Consider the following 25,589-nt stretch of genomic DNA (forward strand, 5'->3'; position numbering starts at 1 on the left):
TCACCACGCCACATCTTTACGAAGGCTACTGCCCCCAAACCACCCAGCACTGGCAGTCCCTTCTGAGTTTCAGTAGCACTGGGACACTTCTATATAGTTGACTACAGCCGTCAGCGGGCCTGGCTCCCTATACTGGGCTCTGCACCACTGAGGGCAGGAAATTCTACCTTATTTATCTCTGTATTTCTAGAACCTAGCCCAGTGGTTAGCCTGGTGCAGAGCAGACAGCTGAAAATCGTTGACTGACTAAAAGGAAGGAAAGATGAATGGAAGAGAAGATGTCGAAATTGGTAATAGTCCATGTTTATCCTCGTTTTGTTAAGTCCTAGCTGTGGTTTAGTCTTGTTTAACTTCCTTGTCCAATTTTACCTGTGTGTCCCATTAAGTATAAACCAAAGGATCATCTCCTAAGCTTGGGGAGGGTTCAAGAGAGAGAAACTTGGTAAGTCTTTTTCCCTTTGATTTAAAAAAAAATGTGAAGCCAATACGACAAAATTTCATTATCTGTTAACTTTGAGTATAGGTATAGTATAAAAATCCCCAGTTAAAAAGGAAAAAAGGGGAGCTTGCATGGTGTCACAGCGGTTAAGTTCGTGCACTCTGCTTCAGCAGCTCAGGGTTTGCAGGTTCGGATCCCAGGCGCAGACATACACATTGCTCATCAAGCCATGCTGTGGTGGCGTCCCACATATAAAAATATAGAGAGAGGAAGATGGGCACCGATGTTAGCTCAGGGCCAATCTTCCTCACCAAAAAAAAAAGAGAAAAATGGAATGATGTATACGCTTATTTTTAAGATAGCAGACATTTAAGCACATTCGATTTTTAAAAAGAGTTTATTGGGTGGTGCTTGGTTTTGCCATATTCCTAAAAGGGGCTGGGATGGCATCTGCCATGGGTGATGAACTGGTAAAGGTGCTGTGGGTCTACTCATTGAAAAACAGTATGAGTGGACTGTGAGGAACTAAAAATCCATAAATTTAACAATAGCAAATGTACAACAGGTGGCAAAAAATTTCTATGGCTGTATGTTAGACTATTACTCGATTTAATAGGGGAGGCACATTCTTTCTTAGAATATTCTTTGTTTTCAAAATAGATGGACTACATTTCCTGTATTAAAGGACTCTCACTAAAATTCCTTAAGTATTTGTTTACATCAGAAAAAAACACAAATAATTCTATTTTTCTAGAAAAATAGAAGTTTAGAAAATTACTAAGTTTCTTAATGCAAAATGACTGATATTTAAATAAAGAAAACACAGCACATTTAATTGAAAAATTAAGCATAAAAAGGTTAAGTCAAGCTGTCTTAGTATGTTACTAACAAATAATATTTTGTTAATAATAATAATAATAAGATTGTGTCTAGCCTCAACAAACTAACCAAGAGATAATACATTAACTATAAATTTCTAAACGTTATTGTAAATGTCTTGAGGGCAAGAACAACATCTTTTTTCTCTTTTACAGGCTCTCTGGAACCTATCACAAGAACTACCAAGAGTCTGTGTAACTGTATACCAAGAGTCTGTATAATCATGAGCAAATAATGCCAGGGAGGACTCTGTGTCTTCATGCAGTGACGGTCTATAATGGCTATTTTCAAGATAAACAAGAAACACAAAAAACAAGATTTAGAAAATCAATGAATAAGGAAGCACATGTTAAAAACAAACTCTCATGTAGTTACATCTTTTCATAACAGAGTAAGGAAGAAGCAAAGGCTGTTTTAAACTGATACCGACAACATGTTAACCTCACTGTTGTTTTCCGAGAGTAACAAGGAAAATGATTCATTAAAAAAGCCCTCAAGACTTCAATTACACACATTCTGCTTGTTATCACTTTCTGACACTTTTTTTTTTCAAAGTGCCAAAACTAAGAACTATCTCACCTTTAAATACCTCCTCCCGCTAACGGCTGCTCCATGAGGAATGTGACTCACGGTTCTATCAAGTAAACAGTAAGAGAACAGAACTCTGTTTCTTTTCACCTGAATTTGAGAGTATTAACTTATTTTTTAATCTGTACCATAAAAATCTGACAAATGCTGAGTTATCGGGTTTTATTTTCTTATCGTGGGAATAACATTTTTCTAGAAATTCTCTAATAGAGGTAGAAGAGAACTATGGCTCCTTAATCCATCTCTCTATCCTAAAGAGCTGCTGAAATGATCAGTCTGAGCTGAGAAGTTGCAAGTGTGAGGGGCTGGATCAATTCATCAGGCACATTCAGCTAGTTTTGTTCAGAAGCATTTATTGTGGCCAAGTCCAGGAATGGCAGTGGGAGCCCTGCCCAGGGGCCCCTCTTGAGTTCCAGAAAAAGTCAGGACACGGCTTTGCTGCAGAGACTGGGTGCCCTGGTCTGACTGGAGTTTGTTTACTCTGGGACAGGAGATGGGGAGGTGACGGCCTGGATGGTGTGATCAGCTAGGAGATGCAGACCTTGATTGGCTTTCATGAGAAGAAAGCAACGTATGCATAACTAAATGTAAAAGTGTTGTTATTGGAATGCTCCTAACTTTTATAGATTTTTACAAACTTTCTAGTTTGAAATAATTTCAAACTTACAGAAAAGTTTCAAGAATAGCACCAAGAACCCGTGATTACTCTTCATCCAGATTCACCAACGATTATTTTGCCACAGTTGCTCTCTTTCTCTCTGTCTACAAACACTCTCTCCCTCTCTCACACTTATTTTTCCTGAGCCCTTTGAGATTAAGTTGCGTACATCATGTCCCTTTACCCCTTAGTACTTGAATGTGTATTTTCTAAGAAAAAGGATATTCTCTCCCTAACCACAGTCAGTATAGATAACAAATCCTAGAAACTTATTAACATAAAACTACTATCTAACCTACAGTCCAGTTTCATCAGACTTTAAAATGTCCTTTCACCAAAAATACTTCTCCAGTACAGCAACCAGTCTGGGATCATGTATGACATTTAGTTAGCACGCCTCCCTAGTCTCCTTTAACCTGCAACAGTTTGTAACATCAGTAATGTTGAAGAATATAGGCCAGGTATTTTATAGAATGACTCTCAAAGTGAGTTTGTCTGCTTTTCCTTTATGAGCAAAGTTATGCATTTTTGATTGTAACACAGAACTGATATGTCCTTTTCAGGGCTTTCCCACACTGCTCTCTGTTCCATTATTGGTAATACTAATTCTGATAACTTTGTTAAGTGGTACCCAATTTTTCCACTGTAGAGTTACTATTTTCCTTTTGTAATTAATAAGTAACTTGCGGGGAGATACTTTGCGATTATATAAATAGCCTGTTCTTCATATATTGATGATGCTTCCCTGAACTGATTTTTACTCTGACAGTTGCAAAACTGTGATTTTGCAATACCCTCATTCTTTCTATATTTATTACTTTACATTCTACTGAAAGGAAAAGCATTTCCCTTTCCCTTATGGATGTATATATCTACGTAAATATTTATCTATTAACGTCAGTATAAACTCATGGATTCTTCACCCCCAAATGGATTATATTACAGTACTGTCCTTATTTACTTTCATGCTCAAATCTGCTGTCTCAGACTGGGCCAGTGGGACTCCCTCAAGCGGCTCCAGTATGCTTGTGGCATGCCCCTTCAGTTATGGAGGACTTCCTTAATTCTTCGTATAAGGTGGTCCAGGGTCATCTTGGCCTTCTCTACCCTGGGTCTGGGACCCAATATTTCTCTACAGAGGGTGGTTCCTGTTAGTGGGCAAAAGTACTCAGAAGCTAGGTCTGCGCGCTAGGTATGCTCGGTGCTACTGGGATGTCATTGCTTCTGATTCCTCTCGGTTGACAGAGCTAAGACACGTATGTACACACACACACACACACACACACACACAAAATCATGAGTTAATGTGGATATCTCTAATTCCAATCTAACCCCACGGGTTCTTCATTGCCTTAACCTGTTCTATATTTGTATTTTCCTTCTAGCAGAGTAAGATCAACCTATTTCCTCATTTGCTCAAATATACAATACATACAAAATTTTAGAATTGCTGTACTCAGACTACTATGACAAACAAACCTAAGAAGAGTTTGAGATTTGTTTGCAGTTCATTTTCTCTTTAGACAGAACGCATATTATGTTCAAAAGTTACTGAAATTAATTTTTGCCCTTCCCTATGATTATGTTATTCATTTAAAATACAGTTGGACCATTTATTTCTGTTTCTTTTTAGTTTTACGGTTGTCTCTAATGTTGATTTACTTTTTGAATATGTAAAACATTAACAAGAGAAGCACCACTCCCTCCCCGTCCTTCTGCCTTCTCTCCCATCCCTTGCAGGGAACCAACTGCAGTAATTTCTGTATATATAAAGTACTATAGATTTTAAAATAAGCAATCACAATGCACTTTTTTTCAAATCATGCCTTCCTCAAACTCACAAGACCCACAGTGGCTAATAAAGGCCCAAAGTGTCTTTCATATTTACAGATGGCAGTTTAACAGCTATCAATATCTTTGTATTTATATGCTTGATTTCTTTCAAGTCTTGTTCAGCAAAACTGCTTCAAGTTTGTAAAATGGGTTTACGATAACTACCAGTGTTACCAGTTACCTGTTCCTCAGAAACCTCTAGAGGAGGGGATGCCTGCTGTTCAGACCGCCGACCATCCTGATAGTTTATATTTCGTCGCTGACGTAAAGGAGGGAAAAGACGATTCCAATTGATCATTCCTCCCTAAAAAGAGATCAATACATAACGATCAGACAGAGAAGGAGCAGAACCATCATACTGCTTGGAAGTGCTTTCTCTTACAATGTAGTCACATCTATAGACTGGGAAATAAAATGTCATATTGATCTGCTGTACACAAGCAATCCAAATCCTAAAGCATCATTCCATCTTTCAATTAGTAGGATGAAACCTGTAGCCTGCAGCAGGCGCACAGAAAGAAAAGAAGGTAACAGGTACTGACAAAGTTATGTGTGCAATCTGGCTCTGGAAGGCAGAGGAAGACATACACAGACATTCCTAACCTCAGCCCCACTGTGTCCCCAGTGACGCTCCCAACTCCGCTGGACCCTCAGGAGCTCAGGGCTTTGCTGGGTGTGACAAGAAAGAAGACATGGAGAGGAGGCTAATTCACTGCTGGCAACCAGAAACCTGGAGCTCCCTTCGGCAGCTCTTTAAAATGCTCCTCCTCTCCCTCATTCTATTCTGGCTCCTCCTTCTCCACCTCCTCCTCGTCCTTATTCTTCTTAAGTAAATTCTGAGCACGCTCAATGGAGGCAGATTGCAGGTGGAGAAAAAACCCAGGTTGAAAGCAGGCTAGAGAATGTGAAGGTACACCTTATACACAGGAACAAGAGGTTCAGAAGTAAGGATCAGAACCATCCTCTTGAGTGGCTCTATGGATAAGAAGATTGATGGTAATGTCACTCTTTGCTTATTCTACGTCATCAATGAAAAGAAAGCCACCATGTGAAGAAAAATAGGCACTGCATGATGCTTTTCAAAAAATCCGTTGTTTTTAGCTATATGCCATTATTTTAACTTATCAATTTAAATCTCGATTTCTAGATTTAGGAAAAATTACAGATTAAGAAAACTTTAAAATTTTCCTACTATAAAAAAATGCTAGAAAAAATAAAAAAATATTTCATTTGCATAGCTGAACATAAAGCAGATAAATAGAGGCCACAAGGTGCCAGAAACAAGTTCTGAAAAACGGGAGCAGTAGGCAAGCATGCTGCCAAGGATGGGGCTGTAGGGTGGGCATATCTTGCTAACCCAGAACCAACTGGTTTTTATCTCCTATTTGGGGTCAGGAGACGGGGAGTTGGGTCTGAAAGAGCTAGTGACTCTGAGCTCATTACCTACTTAAAGGTACAACCCTCAAACAGCAGCACCTCAGGGAAAGAGAGGACGAGAAAAAAACGAACCAAAAAGCCGATCTTCCTCAGGGAGGGAGCAGGAATCTTGGCCTGCCTGAGAATTAACAAAGAAGAAACTTGGGGTTCAAATTATACTACATTTGTGCTCTAAGAATCCATCAAAAATAACATAAAAATTGGTTCTGGGATTAAGATGGATATATCTAAGGAGCCAAGCAGAAGTAAATGCAAAAGGACTCTGGAGAGAGACTCTCTTACCCTGCGATTAGGGGATTTACAGATAAAACTCCAGTGGAGAAAGAACTGGAATCCAAAATTTCAAAACCCATGAGGAAAAAACCCATCATAAGCAGCAGTCTGTGTACAATAAAAAGAAAGATTAGCTCCCCAAGAACTTAAATTTACAACAATCTGAAAACAACTATAAAATAAGAAGTTTTAAAATGACTAAGATATAGGAGGACTTAGAAAAATAGATATTATGAAAAAAATTTGAAAAAATTAGGGAAATTAAAAATAGAGACATTATACAAAACTGTTCTGGAGAGATACTGGTAGAAATAAATTCAAATATTAGTGATCACAATAAATATACATGGACAAACTCACTAGCTGAAAGGCTGAGATTCTCACTTTTGAAACCTCTCCTACTCCCTGCAACAACAGACAAAGCTAAAATGTAAAGACATAGAGAAGTTGATGTAAAGAGACTGAAAAAGAAATATTACAGAAGTACTAACCAAAGAAAGCTGATGTTGCTATATTCATGTCAAATAAATAGAACTCAAGAGCAAAACAGACATTAGGGGTAAAATCACTAGGATACATTGATATTATTTATATATAGCACAATATCATCAAAATATAGAAAGCAAAAATTAACAGAGCTATAAGAGAAAGGGAAACATCCAGACATATATTTAACTTTTTGGCATAGATTAATATATCAAGCAGGCAAAAACTAATAATATAGAACACAAATAACAAGTTTGTCTGAAAGGATGTATATAGTCTGTACTCAATATTTAGATAATACAAATTCTTTTCCATTATACAAAAAATATTTATAAAAAGTGACTGTGCCCTAAGTCCTATATAAAGTGTTCACAAATACCAAAACATAAATATTTTACAGACTATAGTCTCTGACTACAATGAAATTATATTAGAAATCAATATCAAAATTACAATTAATAAAAAAAAAACACAAAAATTCACACACTGGAAATCAAAAATGGAAAAAATCATAATGGAAATTAGAAGACATCTAAAGGTGAATAAAATTGAGATGATTACCTATCAAAGCTTGTCAGACATAATTAAGTAGCTGATGTAATTTTAAAATATTTGAGCTTAAATAAAGAAAATGAAGACTGAAAATTAAAGAGTTAAGTATATTCAATTTAAGAAGTTAGAGAAAGTAACAATAATCTAAAGAAATTAGAAACAATGAAGTAGCAAGTTGAGAGCAAATGTTAATAAAATGGAAAATAAAGACACAATAGAAGGAATCAATAAAATCCAATGTTGGTTGTTTAAAAAGTCAAGTAAAATGGATAAACCTGGTAAACTTGATGGAAAGACAACGGAAGAAGCACAAATAATATTAGGAATAATGTAAGAGATATAATGGCAGATATTAAAAAATCATAAGAAAGCTTTATTCATATCAATAACTTTGATGAAACAGACAATTGTCTAGAAAAATATAACTTACTAAAACCTAATAAAAAAGAAACAGAAATTGGTAATCATTTTTGAAAACTGTTCAGGAGCCATCTACTAAAGCTGAACACATGTGTATGCCTCAGCAATTCTGTTACCAGACCAAACGTGGGTCCCTTCTCGGGAGTTAAATCAAACTGCATCAGAAGTAGTTGTTTTACAAAGCAGAATTTTTATTTGCAGCATGCAGCATACGCAGGAGACCATAGAGAATAATTTCACAAAGCTATGGCCCCCCGAGCACGGGGAGGTGGGTACCTTTATTTGGGGTAGGGAATGAATATTCAAAGGGGAAGTTTCATCATCGCATGCAGAAGTGGGCATAAGCTTCCACTCCTGGACAACAGAAACGAAAACACACGTCAACAAAAGGCCGGACTAGAATGTTCTCAGCAGCAGTATTTGTAGTAGTCAAAGACTGGAAACCACTCAAATGTCCATTAAGTAGAATGGATAAATTATGACATATCCACATAATGTAAAATTATACAGCACTTAAAAAGAACAAACTACAATTATATGTAACAATAATGATGAATCTCTCAAATATAATGTTGAATAAAATAAATAAAACACAAAAAGTACATTTGTATGATTACTTTTATATAATGTTTACATCTCTGTATATATGTTATACTTCAATAAAAAGTTACAAAAAGAAATAGAAAAGCTGACTACTTCTAGCCATTTATGTAATTGAAATAATACTTAAAAATCTACCCACCAAAAATCTACAGGTGAAGTCTACCAAATCTTTAAAGACTTGCTAACTTATACAAATTGTTCTAGAGAACAGAAAAAGAAGGAAAGCTCCCCACCTAATTTTTTGAGGCTATATAACATTGTTTCTAAAACCAAACAAGGCCATTATAAAAGAAAGAAAAATTATAGAACAATTTGTTTTTCATTTGTGGACAGATGCAACAGTCCTAAAAAAAATGTTAGCAAATTAACCCAATAATGTTAAAAAATAATCATTTTATCTGGTATGATGTATTATGTTAGAATTTACCTCAGGAGTCTCAGAAAATACAGTAATATAATTCATACATTAACAGATTAAAGGAGAAGACCAAATGCTCACTCAACAGGTATGAAAATAATTTGATAAAACTTTGTCCCCATTCATGAAAAGACAAGTCATAGCATCATGAGGCCCAAACCAACCAATCGTGAAAGAAAATGCAGAAAGATGGAAAGAGAGAAACAAAACTGTCATTCACATATGATGACCGTCTATCTAGAAAATGAGAACTAATAAGAAAGTACAAGACAAAAAAAAATTAATAATATTCCTTGACTGTGATCATTGAGAAAATGTAACTGCAAAAATTACTATTTGGGGTGAGCCCCCATGGCCTAGTGGTTAAGTCTGGTGTGCTCTGCTTCAGCAGCCTGGGTTTGGCTCCTGGGCGTGGACCTACACTACTCATCAGCGGCCATGCTGGGGCGGTGACCCACATACAAAATATTAGCTCAGGGCAAATGTTCCTCAAGCAAAAAAAGGAAGATTGGTGATGAATCTTCCTCAGCAAAAATAAATAAATAAATAAATAAATAATTATTTACAAATAGAAATAACAACTATTAGGTACTTAGGAATTAAATCTAAGAAAGATCTGCAAGATCTCTAGGGAGAAAATGGTAAACCTGACTGAAGGATATCAGAAGATCTAAACGAGTGGAAAGAGCACATTCCTGCCTGGGAAGACTCCATACTGTAATCTTTCCATACACTGCCAATTCCAGTCTATAGCAGAGACCACTGGTTGACTCTCAATATCTATACTCCCTTTTCTTTAAAAATAGGATTTTTTTTTTTTGGTGACATATGGCTACTACGTTTCCCAGCTTCCCGCCCCATGGACTAAGTTCTGTCAACAGTATGCCAGCAGAAAGGGCACATGGGATGTCCAGAAGAGACCTTACAGGCAGAAGTGTACCCTCCCTTGTCACTTCCTCCCCCTTCCTGGAGCTCAGGCGGCCATCCTGGACAGTGAGGTGGAAGCCCTGTGCTGAGGACAAAGCAGCAGCCAGAGGAAAGGAGCCTAGAGCCCAGCAACTTCATCCCGCTGCCCCACCAGCCTGGGCTGTCAACGTCTGCACTTCTTTTACATGAGAGACAAACCTCTACCTTGTTTAAGTTTCTGTTATTTTGTGTTTCTGTCATATGGGGCTAAACCTATTCCTAACTGCTATATATTCAAAATTAAAAACTGTGTGTGTACTTTGGTGGAACTAGACCACCTGAGGTTGAGTTAAGGGTCAACACTAGACATGAATATTTTGAAGAAGTATAAGAGAAGATTCTCCTCTACCAGTTATTAGGATTACTGTTACACTGTAGTAATCAAAGTAGAATGGTATTTGCACATGATAGCCAAACAGTGCAAGGAACAGGAGAGCGAGTCAAGGAATCAAAAGCAAACACAGCCTGAGTATCTGATAGAGGAGGCACTGCACGTCAGCAGGAGAGGGACGCACCATTTAATGAATAGTACTGGGACAAGCGGGTATAGGTATGGAAAAGATAAAATGAGACCCTTACTTCATACCATACACAAAAATAAGTGTATTTAAAAATGAACTCCATAGGTTAAAGATTTAAATGTGGAAAGCTAAACTGCTAAAAATTTTAGAAGAAATAAGAAAATATTCTTTATGTCACTGGGGTAAGGAAAGGATTTCTAAAACAAAAATATAAAGAATAAATCATAAAGCATTGCTAAAAATTACTACAAGTAATTACTACAGGAACTTTTAAATGATTTTAAAAAAAACAGAAGACATAGTACAGGTTAAGAGAAAATGTAACATATAACCGACAAAGAATAGTAACCAGAATACATAAAAAAAACCCTTATCAATCAACAAGAAAAATAAATGACTCAAGAAAAAAGCAGATAATGTATACAAACAGACAATTTACAGAAGAGGAAACCCTAAGTCAATAAACATAAGAAAAGACGTTTGACCTTACTAGTATTAGGAAATGTAAATTAAAATAACATTAAATTATTTCATTCCTACAAGATTGGCAAAAATAAAAAGTCTAACAATACCAAGTATGGATGATGTGAAGGAAATGGGAATTCTATATATTGTTAACGAGAAATTGGCACAAACATCTTGCAGAGCAATGTGTCAAGATCTAGTAAAACTGAGGATGTTCTATGACCCAGTTATTTTAGCTCCAGGTAGCTACGAGTACCTAATGGGGCATTTATGAGGGTGCTCTGTGAAGTGTTGACTATAATGTTAAGTAAGAAAATGTAAAAATGTCAACTGTCCCTAAATAGGGAAATAAAATTAATAAGTGGTTCTATTATATAAAAGACTACTACTATATGAGTAGCCAGAATAAATGCATTAGATCTACATGTATAAATCTCAAAAATACAGTGTTAAATGAACAAACCTTAAGAATATGCATATACAACACATTTACATAAATTTTTAAAATACTCAGAACAATAGTGTACCATATTTAAACTATTTTATGGATATATGCTAGTGGTGATTTTGCCCCCCAGGGCATCTTTGGTTGTCTTGTAGGGGGTGGGAGGTGGGGAACAGGATGGTGGTGCTGCTGGCATTAGTGAGTAGAGCCTAGGGATGCTGCTAAGCATCCTAGAATGCACAGGACAGCTCTCACAACAAAGAATGGCCTGGACCAAAACGTCCACAGTGTGTAGGCTGAGAAACCCTGATCTGTACACATGTGGTAAAGACACAAATGCCCAGGCATGACACCAGCTACAGGACAGTGGGAAGCGGAGTGAATCTTCAGTTGAGTCTGTAATATTTTATTTCTTCAAAGGGAGCGAGAGAGAAAGAGTAGACAAAACAAAACAAAAACCCAAACCCTCTACTCCAGTGATAGTAAAAAAGTGCTTAAAAAGCAGAAAGCTACAGGAGCTCTAGGTTCTAGGATGTTTTGACACTAATCTGCTCTTTACGAAGAGTTAAATATGAGTCTCTACAAACAGGAAACGTTTCCTTCACTTTGTCTTCTTCAAAAGCAATAACCACATATTTAAAAGAGGGAAAAGGAAACAGCTTGCATTTTGAACAGCCATTTTATGAAATAAATATCTGTTATTAGTTGGCAAGGAGATTTCCAAATGAAATGAAATTTCTTATGAAAATAAATAAGCAAATGACTAATTTTCCAACTGAGGGGAGTAAATGTTTGTAACATTTTATCCAGTGGAAGTTACATGGAATAGAACGCCACCTCTAAAGGCGTTGGAAGGTTTTGGAATGGGATAGTCAGACAGTGTCTATACTGACAAGTGTCCACGCTGAGAAGCCAGGTCAGAAGAGCTCACTGTGGTTTCGGAGCTCATGATCTCCTCAGGGGAAGGCAGGACATCCAAAAAATGAAAGATCACAAGGCAAGGTGGTATATCATTAAGAAGCAAGCTGTGTGGCAACAGTTAAAGGGCTAGAAACATTCGGATGGGCATCGACCAACCACAGCCAAAGTGCAGGAGTAAAACCTCAAAGAGGATGGGGGCTTAGCTGAATTTTAAAGGATGAGGATGATTTCCACAATGGAGAGGAGAACCAGGCATTTTTGTCAACCTGCTCAAAGACAGGGGTCTGAGAATGGGTTTATGCCTACTTTAAGGGCCAAAGCAATGCTGAGGAGTAATGACAGAGGAACAGAAAGGCAGAGGAGGCTGAAGGATTGTGAGCAGTCTCTAGAGCCAGAATACTGGGTTCAAATTCCAGCTCTGCCACTTACCGTGCGACCTTAGGCCTTAGGGTTTTTTTAAACTTCTCTGAGCCTCGGTTTTCTCATCTGTAATATGGGGGTAATAACTACACTCACCTCATAAGGATATTACGAGAAATAAATTAGTTAACACATGGAAAACATTTAAAACAGCTTGAAAACCTCTAAAAGCTTATTATATATTTGCTATTATTACTACCCAATATTTGCATTATACTTTATAATGTCTTGTCTTCTCAACCGGACCCTAGGATCCTGGAGGGCTGCGATGGGGTAAGATTTGTACATACTCCCCAGGTGGCTGGCACAGCTCTAAACTCAGTGCAGCCTGAGCGGATTTCTCAGCCAAGGAGGTGTTCCGTCAGAGTGAAATAGAGAATGATCACAGAGTGGGCATTACGAAGGTGAACGTTTAGAACAATTAAAATTCTTTCCAAAAACATCCTCTTACTTAAAAAAGGTTGGTCATTGGAAAAAAAAAATGCACCCTTTATTCTCAGTCTTTGGGGATCTGAAAGCCTTTATCAGTGTGCTAGGTTTTGAAGTGTAAAGCAGGCAGGTAGGGCCACCTCCACTGTACTGTCTGTGGCTGCCTGCAGACCATGTCGGGAAGATTTTGGGAGAAGGTGTGGGTTCATCAGGAATGACTGATGTTTGGCGATACTTGCCTTAGGCACAGAGAAGGCGAGGCAGCCCCTATACAAGGAACTACTAACCCTGCTATAGACCATGGCTTTCCAATATTTTTCACATTATGGCACATACAGAAAAAGATACATCTGTGTGACACACAGGACAGCCAAAGCTATCTGCAACTAGCCTGGCAGCTTCAGACCCTTCTCAGCTGCCCCGAGGGCTAAGGGGATCAATCTCTCAGCGATTAGCAGACGTTTGGTCTTGTCTAAAATGTCCATAAGACATTCGGTCCAGGCCAAAAGGTCCTTGGTATTTGGTCCTGTCCAAAAACATTTGGCAAGGACCAAATACGCTCATGGACGTTTTGGACAGGACCAAATGTCCTACAAGGTCTCAGCCCATCTATGATCATGACACAGCGGCTGGGAAGTTCTACCACAGACCCTAAGGAAATACCTATACTTAATGTGACCAATTTACAATGGCGATGATACGCCATGGAGTTCAGGGACAGAAAACACCAGATTGTTTCAGTTGCATTGGTTAAGGTAAAATCAACAGAATTATCGGGTGTCTACTAATGTACTTGGTAGTACCTTAAGCAGTGAAGCTAGAAAGAGAATTAAGACAATGTCCTTGCCTTCTAGAAGCTTATAGTCTGGTATTCTAGACATTAAATAGTTTTCTTCTTCTGGGTTACCAACCACGCCCTTTGCTTGATCCAATGGAGCCTGCTCAGTTCTCTGCTTGACTCCTGGCAGCACTGGGCCCTAGTGACCACTCCCTCCTCTGGGCTTCTGTGGCATCGCACATTTTCTTGGTCTTTCGAGCACTCTGGTCATGGCTTCTCTGTGCTTCTCAGAGCCACCTTCTCCTACTCATGTCCTTTAAATATTGGTGTCCTTAAGGTTCTGCTCAGGATTATTCCTCTCCTCTTTCCAGTTCTGTCCCGAGGTGCTTGTGCATTCCTAGGGTGTGGCGGAGACTCCTAAACCCCTCTCTCCAATCCAAGTACTGCACCTCAGAGCCACATAACCAACTGTCTCTTGACACTTCCACTTAGATGTTCCAGGGACATCTAAAATGGAACATGTCTCAAACAAAACTTGTCTTCAATCCCATGTTTTCCTGTGTCCCCAATCTTGGGGAATAACATCAACATCCATCCACTAAATAAGCCAGATTACCAGGCTCTGTTAATCATAACTCCTAAATATCTTTGGAATCCTTCTGTTTCTCTCTACCCTCACTCGCACTGCCCTATTTCAGACCACTATCAAGGATGGGGTGGCTTCAGAGAGATTTTCCTAAGACGTAAATATCATCCTGTCACTCCTCTATTTTAAAATCCTTCAGTGGTTCCCCACTGCCTTTTTATTAATCTTAGAATATTTATTAATAATAATCACAAACTCATTACTTGCTAACATATTTTTATAAAAAATAACAATGTTTTCCAAAGCAGAAAAAGAATTAATTAATGAGAAGAATGTCACTGTTTTCTATTTTTGCAAATCTCTTTAACATCTAACTTAATAGAAGATAGTTGGATTCTCATATTTGCTTCTGCATTCAATTCAATATGTTACTTTGGCTTGTGAAGTATATAAAGAAAATCTAGCCACACAGAGATATATAGTTAAAGAAAAAAAAAGTGGAGTACATTAAGAGCCTTTTCAGATAATTGTAGATACTCTTCTTTGATACCACTCAACAAGTCCCCATTGCTTTCAGGATACAATTCAAAGGTCTTAGCATGGCTCACCAGCCTCCTGTTTACCTTCTAATGGTCTTTCTCACCACTCCACCCTCACATTCTAGACTCCTGCCCAGAGCCTCCTCTAATTCCCCATGTCTGGGGTTAGATGCTCTTCTTATGTGCTCTTGTATCTTACTGTACCTTTCCAAAGACAGCAGTTGGTACGTGACATTTCAATTACATGTTGACTGTGTGGAATGTCACAGCAGGCTATAAGCTCCGTGAAGGCAGAAACTATCCATCTTGCCCTTGTTTGTAGGCTCAGCCTCATCTACCACCTGGAATATATAAGTACTTAAGAAATATTTGCTGAATGAATAAACGAAAGGACAAATACACAGTAAAGCATATTGTTAAGTTCTACAGGATTTTCTTCAGCAAATGTACATGTACACGTACAACTAGCAGTTAGTTGTACATGAGGACCTAAGTGGTAGGTTAATAATGAAGGTCGGAGTGGAAGGAGTAGGAGGGGCTAAAGCAAGGAGGCTCAGAGGAGAAAGCAGCTGCTGACAGACACATTCTTTAAGGACATGAGGCACCCTCTCCCTCTAACACAGGAACCAGTACTTACAAGGAACCACTGCTGAGAGACTGTGGTAGTGCCTGTGAAACTACAAAGGATAACTCTTCGGATAAGAGGCTATTTGTAATTCACTGCACTGCTTCCAAATGCTCTTTGGAAGCTGCAGCTTGTGATGTAAATATGAACATGCTTAGTTTCATCCATTTATCTTCTATGTGCAGTGCACTGTACAGGGGCCAGGCAAAGAGGGCTGTGACACAAAGAGAAGTGACTAATTTCCTACAGCCCTGAAAGAGCTTAGCTGAGTTGACAAAACAAAGCTACATTAGAAACTAAACAAGAGACACTGAGGATGCAGCATGTGATTAAGGACTAGTGAGAGGCATCTTATCAGACTTAGAACTAACAATAAGCACCACCAATATAGAGGAAAGAAATATCATCACAGGCTGCTGTCATCAGCAATAGTTTCATGGCAAAACTGGAAAAAAAAGAAAAAGGAAAACACGACAAAACAAACCCCACTAACACCACCACACACACAAACCAGCAATACTTTCATCACTTGGAGATGGGAGGGACAATTATGAGGCTCAGAATAAATTACATATTTGGAAAACAACTCATCGGTAATGCCTTAAAAACATGACACGTAGAAGCATGCAGGAGACTGAATCTAACCACGTCAGGTGAAGAGCTACACCCTTACATGTGTACAGAGGGCTATGAACACAGTGTATTAACGACATCCTTCTGAGTTACTTAGCAGCAAGCAGTCTTAGCAAGTGTTGGGAGCAAGTAATAAACTAACAGGAAACTAGATATCACTTGAACAAAATCCCAGCTAGTTTTACAGCACTCAGTTTCACTTTTTCTTTGTGGTTTATTGGTTTATCCAACTTGACCAGTTTTGGGGGCTTAGATACTTCAAAATAGAGAGCAGTTTCCATGGCAGTAAGGTCAGGAGACAAAATACATCCTTTGGCTCAGTTTTTAGAGCCTTCGGCTTGGGAGACAAAAGTTTCCGATGGTTCTGCTGCTCTCTGTCGCATCTCTTCTTCCTCTTTCTCGCTCTGGTTGGCTCGAGTTTCAGAGGCCATGGCCTTGCCTGTCCATTCCATTCCCGCTTGGGAGGGCCAGAGCCATAGGAACTGGTCTAGGGACTGACTGGGGTGGCAGCAAGAAGAGGGTGAGGGGACATCTAGAGAGTCTATCATCAGGAAGTTGTGCGACAGCCTAGGATACAACTCACAGCTCGGCTACTGCTGCTCCCCGCAAGGAAAACTTCAACTGGTGTGCGAGTGAATGGACATGTGTCCCGAGTCTTGTGTGTCTGGGTTGATGACTTTCCTCTTGAGAGGCCTGAGACTCCTACCACAGCTGATCTTACTTCTGAGACACGGGTACAATTTTAACAACAGGCTACATCAGTTTCAACTTTAGCTGCAAACTCAAGAGACACATATTTTCCCCTTGCTTCAACAAAGCAGGGCTCCTGGTAAACTCCTGTTGAGGGAGTCACAGTAGGGCAGGGGCAAGGACTCTGGAAAAGAGCAGTAGGATTCAAATTTGGGTTCACTATTCACCCTGGTGACAGGCTCTGGGCAAACTGACTGGGGTGAGGATGAAATGTGGTATTGGGAATGCTGTGCTGAGCCATATAGAGAACACTCATGTGTGTCACTGTTTTCCAAAGGCTGGCTGACCCACCACTCTCTTCTAATGGTGACCTTTTCTTCCAGGGAGAGTCAGGATCAAAGATATCCCCACCATTTTGGGGAGGGGTTGGTTTTGATTTTGGTAGAGAATAAGAATGCTCAATCTTTTTTGTGAGGAGGTGGTGGTGAAGGGTGATGTGAGGGAGACAATGAGCTCCCCACAGACCCAGCCTCAGGTTGGGCATATCTGGCATAGGAAGATGACACCTATCTCTTGTTTTAAGGCTTTTTTACTATCTTAATTTGATTTACATGTTTGTGAACACTGAACACAAGTTATGGTAAGGATTGCACAGGATAAGAACTTTAATACAGCTTCCTTGAAAATATGAATGAAAGAGCATCTTTCAGCATGCAGAGTACCAATTTCTGCATTATATCTTTTGTTTCCTCTCTTCCTTGCCAAATTTTTGGTCATTTTTTTTCCTCCTTAAACTTACCTCTACACAAAAATTATTAAATAAAAGTCAAAATTAAAATTAGTTCTGGTACTTGTTACCAGTAAGTGTTCTGAAAGAAGAGGAGGTGAAACTCATTATTAAAAATGAGATTGGTGATTACTCAAGCTCTCTTTTTACATCTCCTTCCCCAGAGAGGTCATCCATTTTCACATCTTCAGCGACCACCTCTCATTCCCTTACTTGTCCTCCAACAAGCACTGTGCAGGGAAGACTGCAACTTTTCTATCTAATGTTAGGCTAGCATTGCCTGAGAGCCTGGCGACTCTTTTAGACTCAACTCTCTACTTCGTACATCAAATCTAGGCAATTCTCAAGTACCAGTGACTTTTCTTTTGAAGAGGGTATGCCATTGTTTAAGTCTCTGTTGTCCCACTATGAGATTAAGCCAACAGCCTCTTGGATAACATCACTGCTACAATATTGCCCCAATCCAATCTGTACACTACTGCAGGTAAATCTTCATTATAAGCCCTTTCACAATGCCACTGCCTCAACTGAAAATCTTACTGCATCATATCTAAATTATTCTGTCTTGTTTTGAAGGTCCTCCAAAACCAGCCCCATTCTAACTATTTCTTACCTTTCCTCTGCAGGTTCATTCCACTCACTGTGCCTCTCACTTATTGCAGACTATGTCTGCTCAAATTGCGCCTGTCAACGAAAATGCGCTCCCCTGTTCCCTCTGACCATCCTTCCTCCTTCCAGTTTGTACAGAGCCCAGCTCTTACTTTACATCTGTAATTGGCTTCTTTCTCGACAATTCAAATTCTTACTGCTCTCCCCCTCTGCTGAACTTCTACGGAACTCAGTCAAGCTGCCAATCTAAGAGAATGTTAACACTGAGTCTAGGTTTCCTTTCCTCATCTGTAAAATGGAAAGCTAGACTAGATGATCTTTAAATTAATAATGAGTTGCCTCTTCCTCAGCAATATATTGAAGAATATCTTGAAAGCCAAGAAGTTGTCTCTCAAAAAGAGATCTTCACTGTTCCAGCAGGAGCCCAATGGCCACCGGCCAGAGCTGTTGTAGGAGGGATTCCTGGGCAGACACTGGTCTAGATAACCTTCATCTTATACTCTGCTGTGCTACTAAAGTGTGTTACTTGCATTGATTAAGGATCTCTAACGAGCTATGACCCCCCACTTCCTTGCAAATCCAGGCTCAACATGTATGCATACATCTTTATCATTTAAAAGGTATGATTTTAAAAAATCTTGGTATCGCTACTCTGTGCTCTAATTTCGGATAGAAGGTCATGACTCACTTCTCTGGAAATTCCTGGGCTCCTGCCGCTTTATTCACAAAACCACATCTGTCACCCACAGCACCAGGCTGCAGGGTCTGAACCTGGGGTGGGTTCCATGAAATTCAAGTCTTCTCGAGATGATCAGAAGGATTTTTCCTGAGAAACTCATGAGTACCCCAGTGGTCTGTCCTGCACTAGAATTGTTTTCTGGTTTTGAAAACCCATAGGGATCGCTTTTTTTGGGGAGGAAAAATTTGCAAAATGATTATGAGGACAATTTTTCTAATATACCCCTGTTTAACATTATGTCTGTTACAGGGTACATCTCTAAATTCATTTATGGTTTTAAAAAATGATTAACAAGTAATAAAAGAAAAATTATGAAAAGAGTTAGGATTGTTTATAACTTCTATCTCTCCAAAATACCAACCAAGTACGTCATCATCATTTACTTGTTTTCTTAAATACCATGAGATTGTACCACACACTTTTTTCTCATGAAGACACCAAGGCAGAATGGAAAATAGAAATGATTTTCTCGAGGTCACTTAATGAGTCAGTCTTGGAAAGGGATTAGAATTTAGATTGATCCTATCTGTTCTGAATTTTGTCAAAAAGGTCAGTATGATCAACTACAAGAGCACCAAAAACATAACAGTAGTTTCTGCAAGGAGGTACAGATTGAGATCAACAGCTTAGCTTTAATTTCACTTGAAAATAGAGTTCTTGCACCTAATTTTCATTTAGTTTGCAGATTTTTATCAACTCAGCACTAGTAACTTATTCCATACCTGATACTATACACTTCATACTCATAAAAGAAAAAAGTCATAAAAGAACTAGCTCTAACCGATTAGATTGCTTTGTTGACAAGGCAGCACAGCAACTTGACAAGAATGGTTTTCAAATCAAATTGCACCCAAAAGTGAAAGACCAAAGCTAAAAAGGAAAAGTGCTGAGAAGTGTGCCACGTGCCCGCATGCTGTCTTTAAGGCCGCTTGGGTTAGTCTAGGCTGAGAACTTGCTCCCTTGGACTCCTTTGCTACACACACACACACACGTGTAGGTATAGGTATACAGTTTTCAGGGCTCAACTCAGAATGTACTTCCTCCAGACACTACTTCTTGACCCTCAATGGCTGGGCTAGGTGCTACTCCTAGGAATGCTCATAACACTTTACTATAATTGCCTCTTTCTGTTCTAAGCTCAGGGAGAGGAAGGATCATGTTGTCTTGTTCACTGTGGTGCTCTCCAGAGCCTGGCCAGACACTACACATATTTTGAGGAAAGGATGATAATGGAAATTGCAGTGTTAGTGGGGCCAAGAGGTGAGTAAGAAGCTTACTCAGAAACCTAACCAGATGAAGGGGCAATGAGTGAAACTGGTTTGATGGGATGGCACCTGCCAGCAGAAAGGTCTACTAGGTGGGTCTTGCTACTTAAACACGCTGAGGGATCATCATGCACGCTGCAACATGGATGAACCTCAAAAACATGGTGCTAAGTGAAAGAAGCCAGTCACAAAGGACCAGATAGTGTATGATTCCATTTATATGAAATGTTCAGAATAGGCATATTTATAGAGATGGAAAATAGATTAGTAGTTGCCTAGGGCTAGGGGGTGGGAGGATTGGGGAGTGATTGCTAATGGGTACAGTTTATTTTTGGGGTAATAAAAATGTTCTAAAATTGAAGGTGGTGATGCTTGTACAACTCTGCATATACTAAAAATTACTGAATTGTACACTTTAAGTAGGTGAATTATATAGTATGTAAATTCCATCTCAATAAAGCTATTAAAAAACTTAAAAAATACATTGAGAACCTGAGAGCACTTTTAATACACTAAAAATATTGTACTAAAAATACTTGATTAATGATAGGAACTCTCATGATTTGTAAGGCAGATATGACTCATAATAATGCATATGTTAGATGTTACCTAACAACTGTTGCTGGGGTGGATAAAGAGAAAAACAATTTTCACAGCCACAAAATGTTACTAAGAGAGGGTGAGAGAATATAGCTAACTCAATTCAACCAAATACTGAGAAAATAACTGAAATGCATGTGTGAATAATGGTGAGCTGCTGTAGGCATCAACAACATCTTCTTTCCTTGAACATCAAACAGACTGTTTGTTACTGAAAACAGGTGACAATCATCCAGGAAACACTGGGCAGCCCAAGGAAGTGAAGAGGCTATGACAAAATGAGCCCCAACTGACTTCAGTGCTTTGCTGACCAAATTCCCACTTGGCTTATACCAAGCACGATGCATTCACAGCGGGCTTCACCTTAATTCTACTTCTAAAGTAAATGGAGATTTTACAGAAATACCTTATGGAAAGTTTTGTCACCAAGTTCATGTGGTGGTGTACAACTACTATCATCATCAGCCAAGAGAGAAACCAGTGGTTACAGAAATAACAGATGCCCAAACTCAGAGCGAGTTCTGACTTCCCAGTAAAAAGGTGCTTTGACAGCTGCTGGCTACATAATCTAGAGCAGGGGTTTGGCAAATTTTTCCTGTAAAACGTCAGATAGTAAATGTTTTAGGTTTCAAAGACCAAGAAGCAAAATTGAAGATATCATGTAGTTACTTATACAAGCAATGAAAACGTAAAAACCATTCTTAGCTTCAGGTTGGGCCCACAGGCAGTAGCCCATGGACCCTTGTTCTAAAGGTTACCAGTTTTTAAGAGTAATAACTATCAGGTTAGCTCCTAAATCAGGACTCTCAAACTTCCTCAGATTCAGAAAACAGATGTCCAATGCGATCATAATAACTAATACTTGACAGATCTTTCTGGTACATAAAGTGATTTTTATAAATTATTTTAATCCTCATGACAACCCTATTAAATAGAGTGTGTATAGATCTCCCTGTCAACCCAGGGTTGATCCCTTAACTGCAAATTCCTTGCTTTTCATTTATACTCTGCTGCTCTTCTATCATGAGCATATGGGTTTCTCCCATTACGACTAACAAAAAGAGGGAAATAACGCGCTGAGAAGCCGAGGAGACTCATGCAGCAACCCCACTATTCAAATGTTCATTATTATTGGAAATTTCCGTGACTGCTCTGGAGGTTTGAATGTGCAGAGGCTCTGCAAAGCTTGACTGCAGCCATTCACTATCACTCAGGGAGCAAGCTCTGCCTCACCACCATGAACACCCTGAAAACACAGAGAATACTCATCATCCCAACCGGTCTTCTTCCCCCAGCATCACCTTTTCAACTGATCATTCATATTATGGCCAAAGTAATCTTCCTTAGAAACAAATCTAACTTACACTCCTGCTTAAAAGGCTTCATTGACTCACTACCTTCTTGCAGGACAAAAGAAAAAGCAAATCTTAGGGTGGCATAAGACCGGCTATGTCCTGGCCTCTGCTTTCTCCCCAGCCTCATCTTTCACCGCCTCTTCCTTAGGGAAGCCCCGAGCTCAGGCAAATGTAATTCCTTATTGTTCCCACAGCTGTTTCGAGCCCCTGTGCTTTTTCTCACAAGGTTACCTAAGCCTTAAATACCTCCCTGAATGTTGGCCTCTTCAAGATTCCCTTCAACCACACAGGACTTCGCTGAATCCCTCAGAGAGAACTTAGACTCTCTTCTTGCTGCATACAAACTCCAACAGAAACCTAGCACTTTGTACTGACTCATCTATCTTCCCCTAGTGGACTGAAAACTTCTTGAAGGCCAGGACAGTGTCATTTACTTTCTCAAGGCTGCACACTGCGGTAGAACCAAAGAGACATAAATCACTAAAACACTAGCTCCTGTCCTTCAAGAGCTCATATACTACTTGATGAATGAATAAAACACAAACCCATGAAAAGTTACGTAATGGCCCCAGTAGTGGAAAAATGATCCGCAGCTGCAAGTACCAAAATGACTCTGAGATGTCACCAACCATGGAGCCAGCAACTCTGTTGGAGAGGAGTGAATCTAAGAGCAAGGAGCTGTTGAGAGAAGAGTTAATGTGTATCGAACACACTACCCTTACATAAATTTATGGAAGAATAGGAAAACTATGGGCATGGAAGGAGATGAGAAATAGAAGTAAGAGACTGCAGCATTATTACGTAGTAAACTCAGTTTTCATCACTATGAGTCGATAAGATAATCATCTGAGAGTTTCTGGGTAGCAACTACTGTGGAAGTGTCCAGAAAGAACACATCACTGTGCTTGATGATGAAATTAAGGACACTGTACACTGACCCTGCCAGCGCTCTGGTCTCAAGCCCCAGATGAAATAACATCTAGAGTCGTCACACTGTTCATTGTCCTTTAGAGCCATGGAATTTATATACACTTCAGAGCATATTAAAAATGTTTCAGTAGTATAACGCCATAGTTAACTTTAAAGAAGGTAGATGTGACTACCACAAGGATGTCCAAGATTGAAGCCAGCTGATCAGAAGGGAAGTGACGCTTGTCCTTCCTCCACTTCCAATTCATGCGTTACTTCTTAAGGAGCTGCATTCCCACTGAAACTCTTTGAAGAATGGACTAATTCTTGCTGAGTCTAGTGGTCTTTTCTTAGTCATTATCTCTGCTTGGCTTTTTTTTTGGGAGGGGTGACATCTGAATCTGTTGAACACCCATTGTCCCACTCTTCCTGAAACATTCTACTCTCCAGGCTCCCTTGCCACAGAACCTTCCTGGTTTTCTCTTCACCCCCGTGGAATTCCTTTTCTTCCTCCTCTCCGTACTCTCTAAACATGTCTCAGGCTGTCTGTAATGGTTTGCTTCATACTTGTCCTCTCAGGATATCTGTGTACTTTCCAGCCCTAACTATTCAGTTGGTGTTCAGGACATTAGGTAATTCTGGAAACATTTACTGTATACATATTTAGTCATTAATTCCCCAAATATGTGAGTTCCTACTATGTGCCAGGCATTATTCACATACTGGAGATATAAAGAAAAAAGTCTCGACCCACCCCAAGACACACTGCTGGTAGAGTTAGGGAAGTAAATCAATAGTGAGGGGCAGGAGTGGTGAGTGCCAGGAAAGAGACCCCCAGGGGCTCTAGGACCAGAGAGAGGATCAGATTGGACTGGCAGGCTGGAGAAGGCTTCCCAGAGGAGGTGATACTCGAAACGAATATTGAAGAGTGAACAAGAGTTAGGCAAGCAAAAATTGTGTGTGGGGATGGGGTGGGGCAGGGTGGGGAAGTTGGTATGGGGGAAGTTTGTTTTAGGCAGAGAAAAGGGCAGATGTGAAGGCAAGAGGTGAGAAACAACAGGGCCATGATAAATTGCAAATAGTTCAGCATAGTTAGCCTAAGGGCTGCACATGGGGCCAGAGGAAGAGATGGGGCTAAAAAGCAGGAAAGGGCCTTGTGTAATGAGTTTTAACTACCTTGAAAGCTCCAGAGAGCTTCTGAAGGATTTTAGTAGGCGTGAAACAATCAGATTTGTGTTTTCACAGAGATCACTCTGGGGGCTGAATGGTGGGGCAGGGTGTAGAGAGCGAGGCAGTCATGACAAGTGAGTAGGTAAGAGGCTACTGTAGAAATCCAGGTAAGCGATGATGGTGGCCTGAACTAAGGCAGTGGGATGAAGCGAGAGGGAATGACAGATTTACACCAGGAAGGTAGACTCTATGGGACTGAATTAGGGGAGGGGGACAAGACAGATATGGATGCATAAGAGGGAAAAGTCTGCAGTGAAGCCAAGATATTCTGGTTTGGGCCTTTGGGTAGATGACAGTGCTTTTCATCAGGGTAGGGGGTGAGAAGGAGAAGCAAATTTAGCAAAGAAATGGTAAATTTCAAGGGCCTGTGGAACACTCAAGTAGAGATGTCCAGAAGGCAGTAGGATATTTAGGTCTGGAGCCCAGAATAGAGGAAAGTCTAGCCTGCAGATCCAAATCTGGGAGCCATGGGTTTAACAGAGTGATGACAGCGATGGGCTGGGTGGGCCCCCAGCTGAGAGCATCTAGGGTGAGAAGCTCAGTGGACTGGACCTGGGGAAGCAGCAGAGTTAAGGAGTCAGCAGAAGAGCTAATAAAGAGACTGCCATTATCCTAGCCGAGGCATTCACACAGCTGAGAGCTGGATTTTAGAAATCTCATTCTATCTGTCTCTTCCTCTGTGGTCTCTCCTTTCTCCCATTCATCTTACACACTGCAAAAAGATGAATTTTTCTGAAATAACTGTCCTACCTTTATTACTGACTAAACCACTCTTCACAGCCTCCAATGTCAAAACCCAAATCTGCTGTCAGGATTAAAAGTACCACTCTTTATTACAGTTGCTGAATTATTTCCCATTTCTCACGACGGAGCCTACCACACTCCAGTCAAACAGATCTCTTTGAGGTCTTTCCTTTCCAGGGCCTCTTTATCATCTCCAGGCTTCCCTGACTCTTACTGATCCTCTCCTCTGGGATAACCTGCCTCATCCTCTCTGCCCACCCAAATCCTGCCCATCCTTCTAGTGCTCGAACCCTACTTTCACAGTATCAGTCCACACTGATGGTGCTCTTCTCCATCTATTACTTCCCGGGATACTCTGGTCAATATTTCATTCTGGTCAATATTTCATTGTTCACGGATACTTATCTAATTCAAGGATATCTGCCCAAGCTCCCTGAAGTTGATCACAAACTCATTAAGGGAAAGGGCATGTTCTTCACTTCTTTGTGCTCAGAGAGTACCCAGTCTTGATCAGAGGGAGTCTCAAGTAATGACCGACTGACTGACTGTGACCCCAAAGCCAAGTGAGGACCACAACAAGCACTAAGCGGCTGCCAGGTGGCAAGATGAAATAGGACAGAAGCAGGCAAAAGAAATATAAAGATATACATTGAAACAAGACTTTAGCACTATTTTGGAATGCTTGAAATTAAAAACTGCGGACAGATCAATCTAATGTATAGTAATTAGTAACTGAATGACTTTCTG

General features: G+C 39.7%; 1 protein-coding gene across 1 annotated transcript in view; it reads right to left on the bottom strand.

Annotated features, from left to right (window-relative positions):
* UBAC2 (UBA domain containing 2) overlaps positions 1-25,589 on the bottom strand; it is a 166,340-nt gene that overhangs the window by 11,797 nt on the left and 128,954 nt on the right. The window contains exon 8 of the mRNA XM_014781853.2: positions 4,579-4,701. Coding sequence (XP_014637339.2) covers positions 4,579-4,701 — 123 coding nt within the window. The remainder of the gene's footprint in view (positions 1-4,578; positions 4,702-25,589) is intronic.

Source organism: Ceratotherium simum, chromosome 10 (genome assembly GCF_057802395.1).
Source record: "Ceratotherium simum simum isolate JZ-2026a chromosome 10, ASM5780239v1, whole genome shotgun sequence".
Classification (NCBI taxonomy): Eukaryota; Metazoa; Chordata; class Mammalia; order Perissodactyla; family Rhinocerotidae; genus Ceratotherium; species Ceratotherium simum.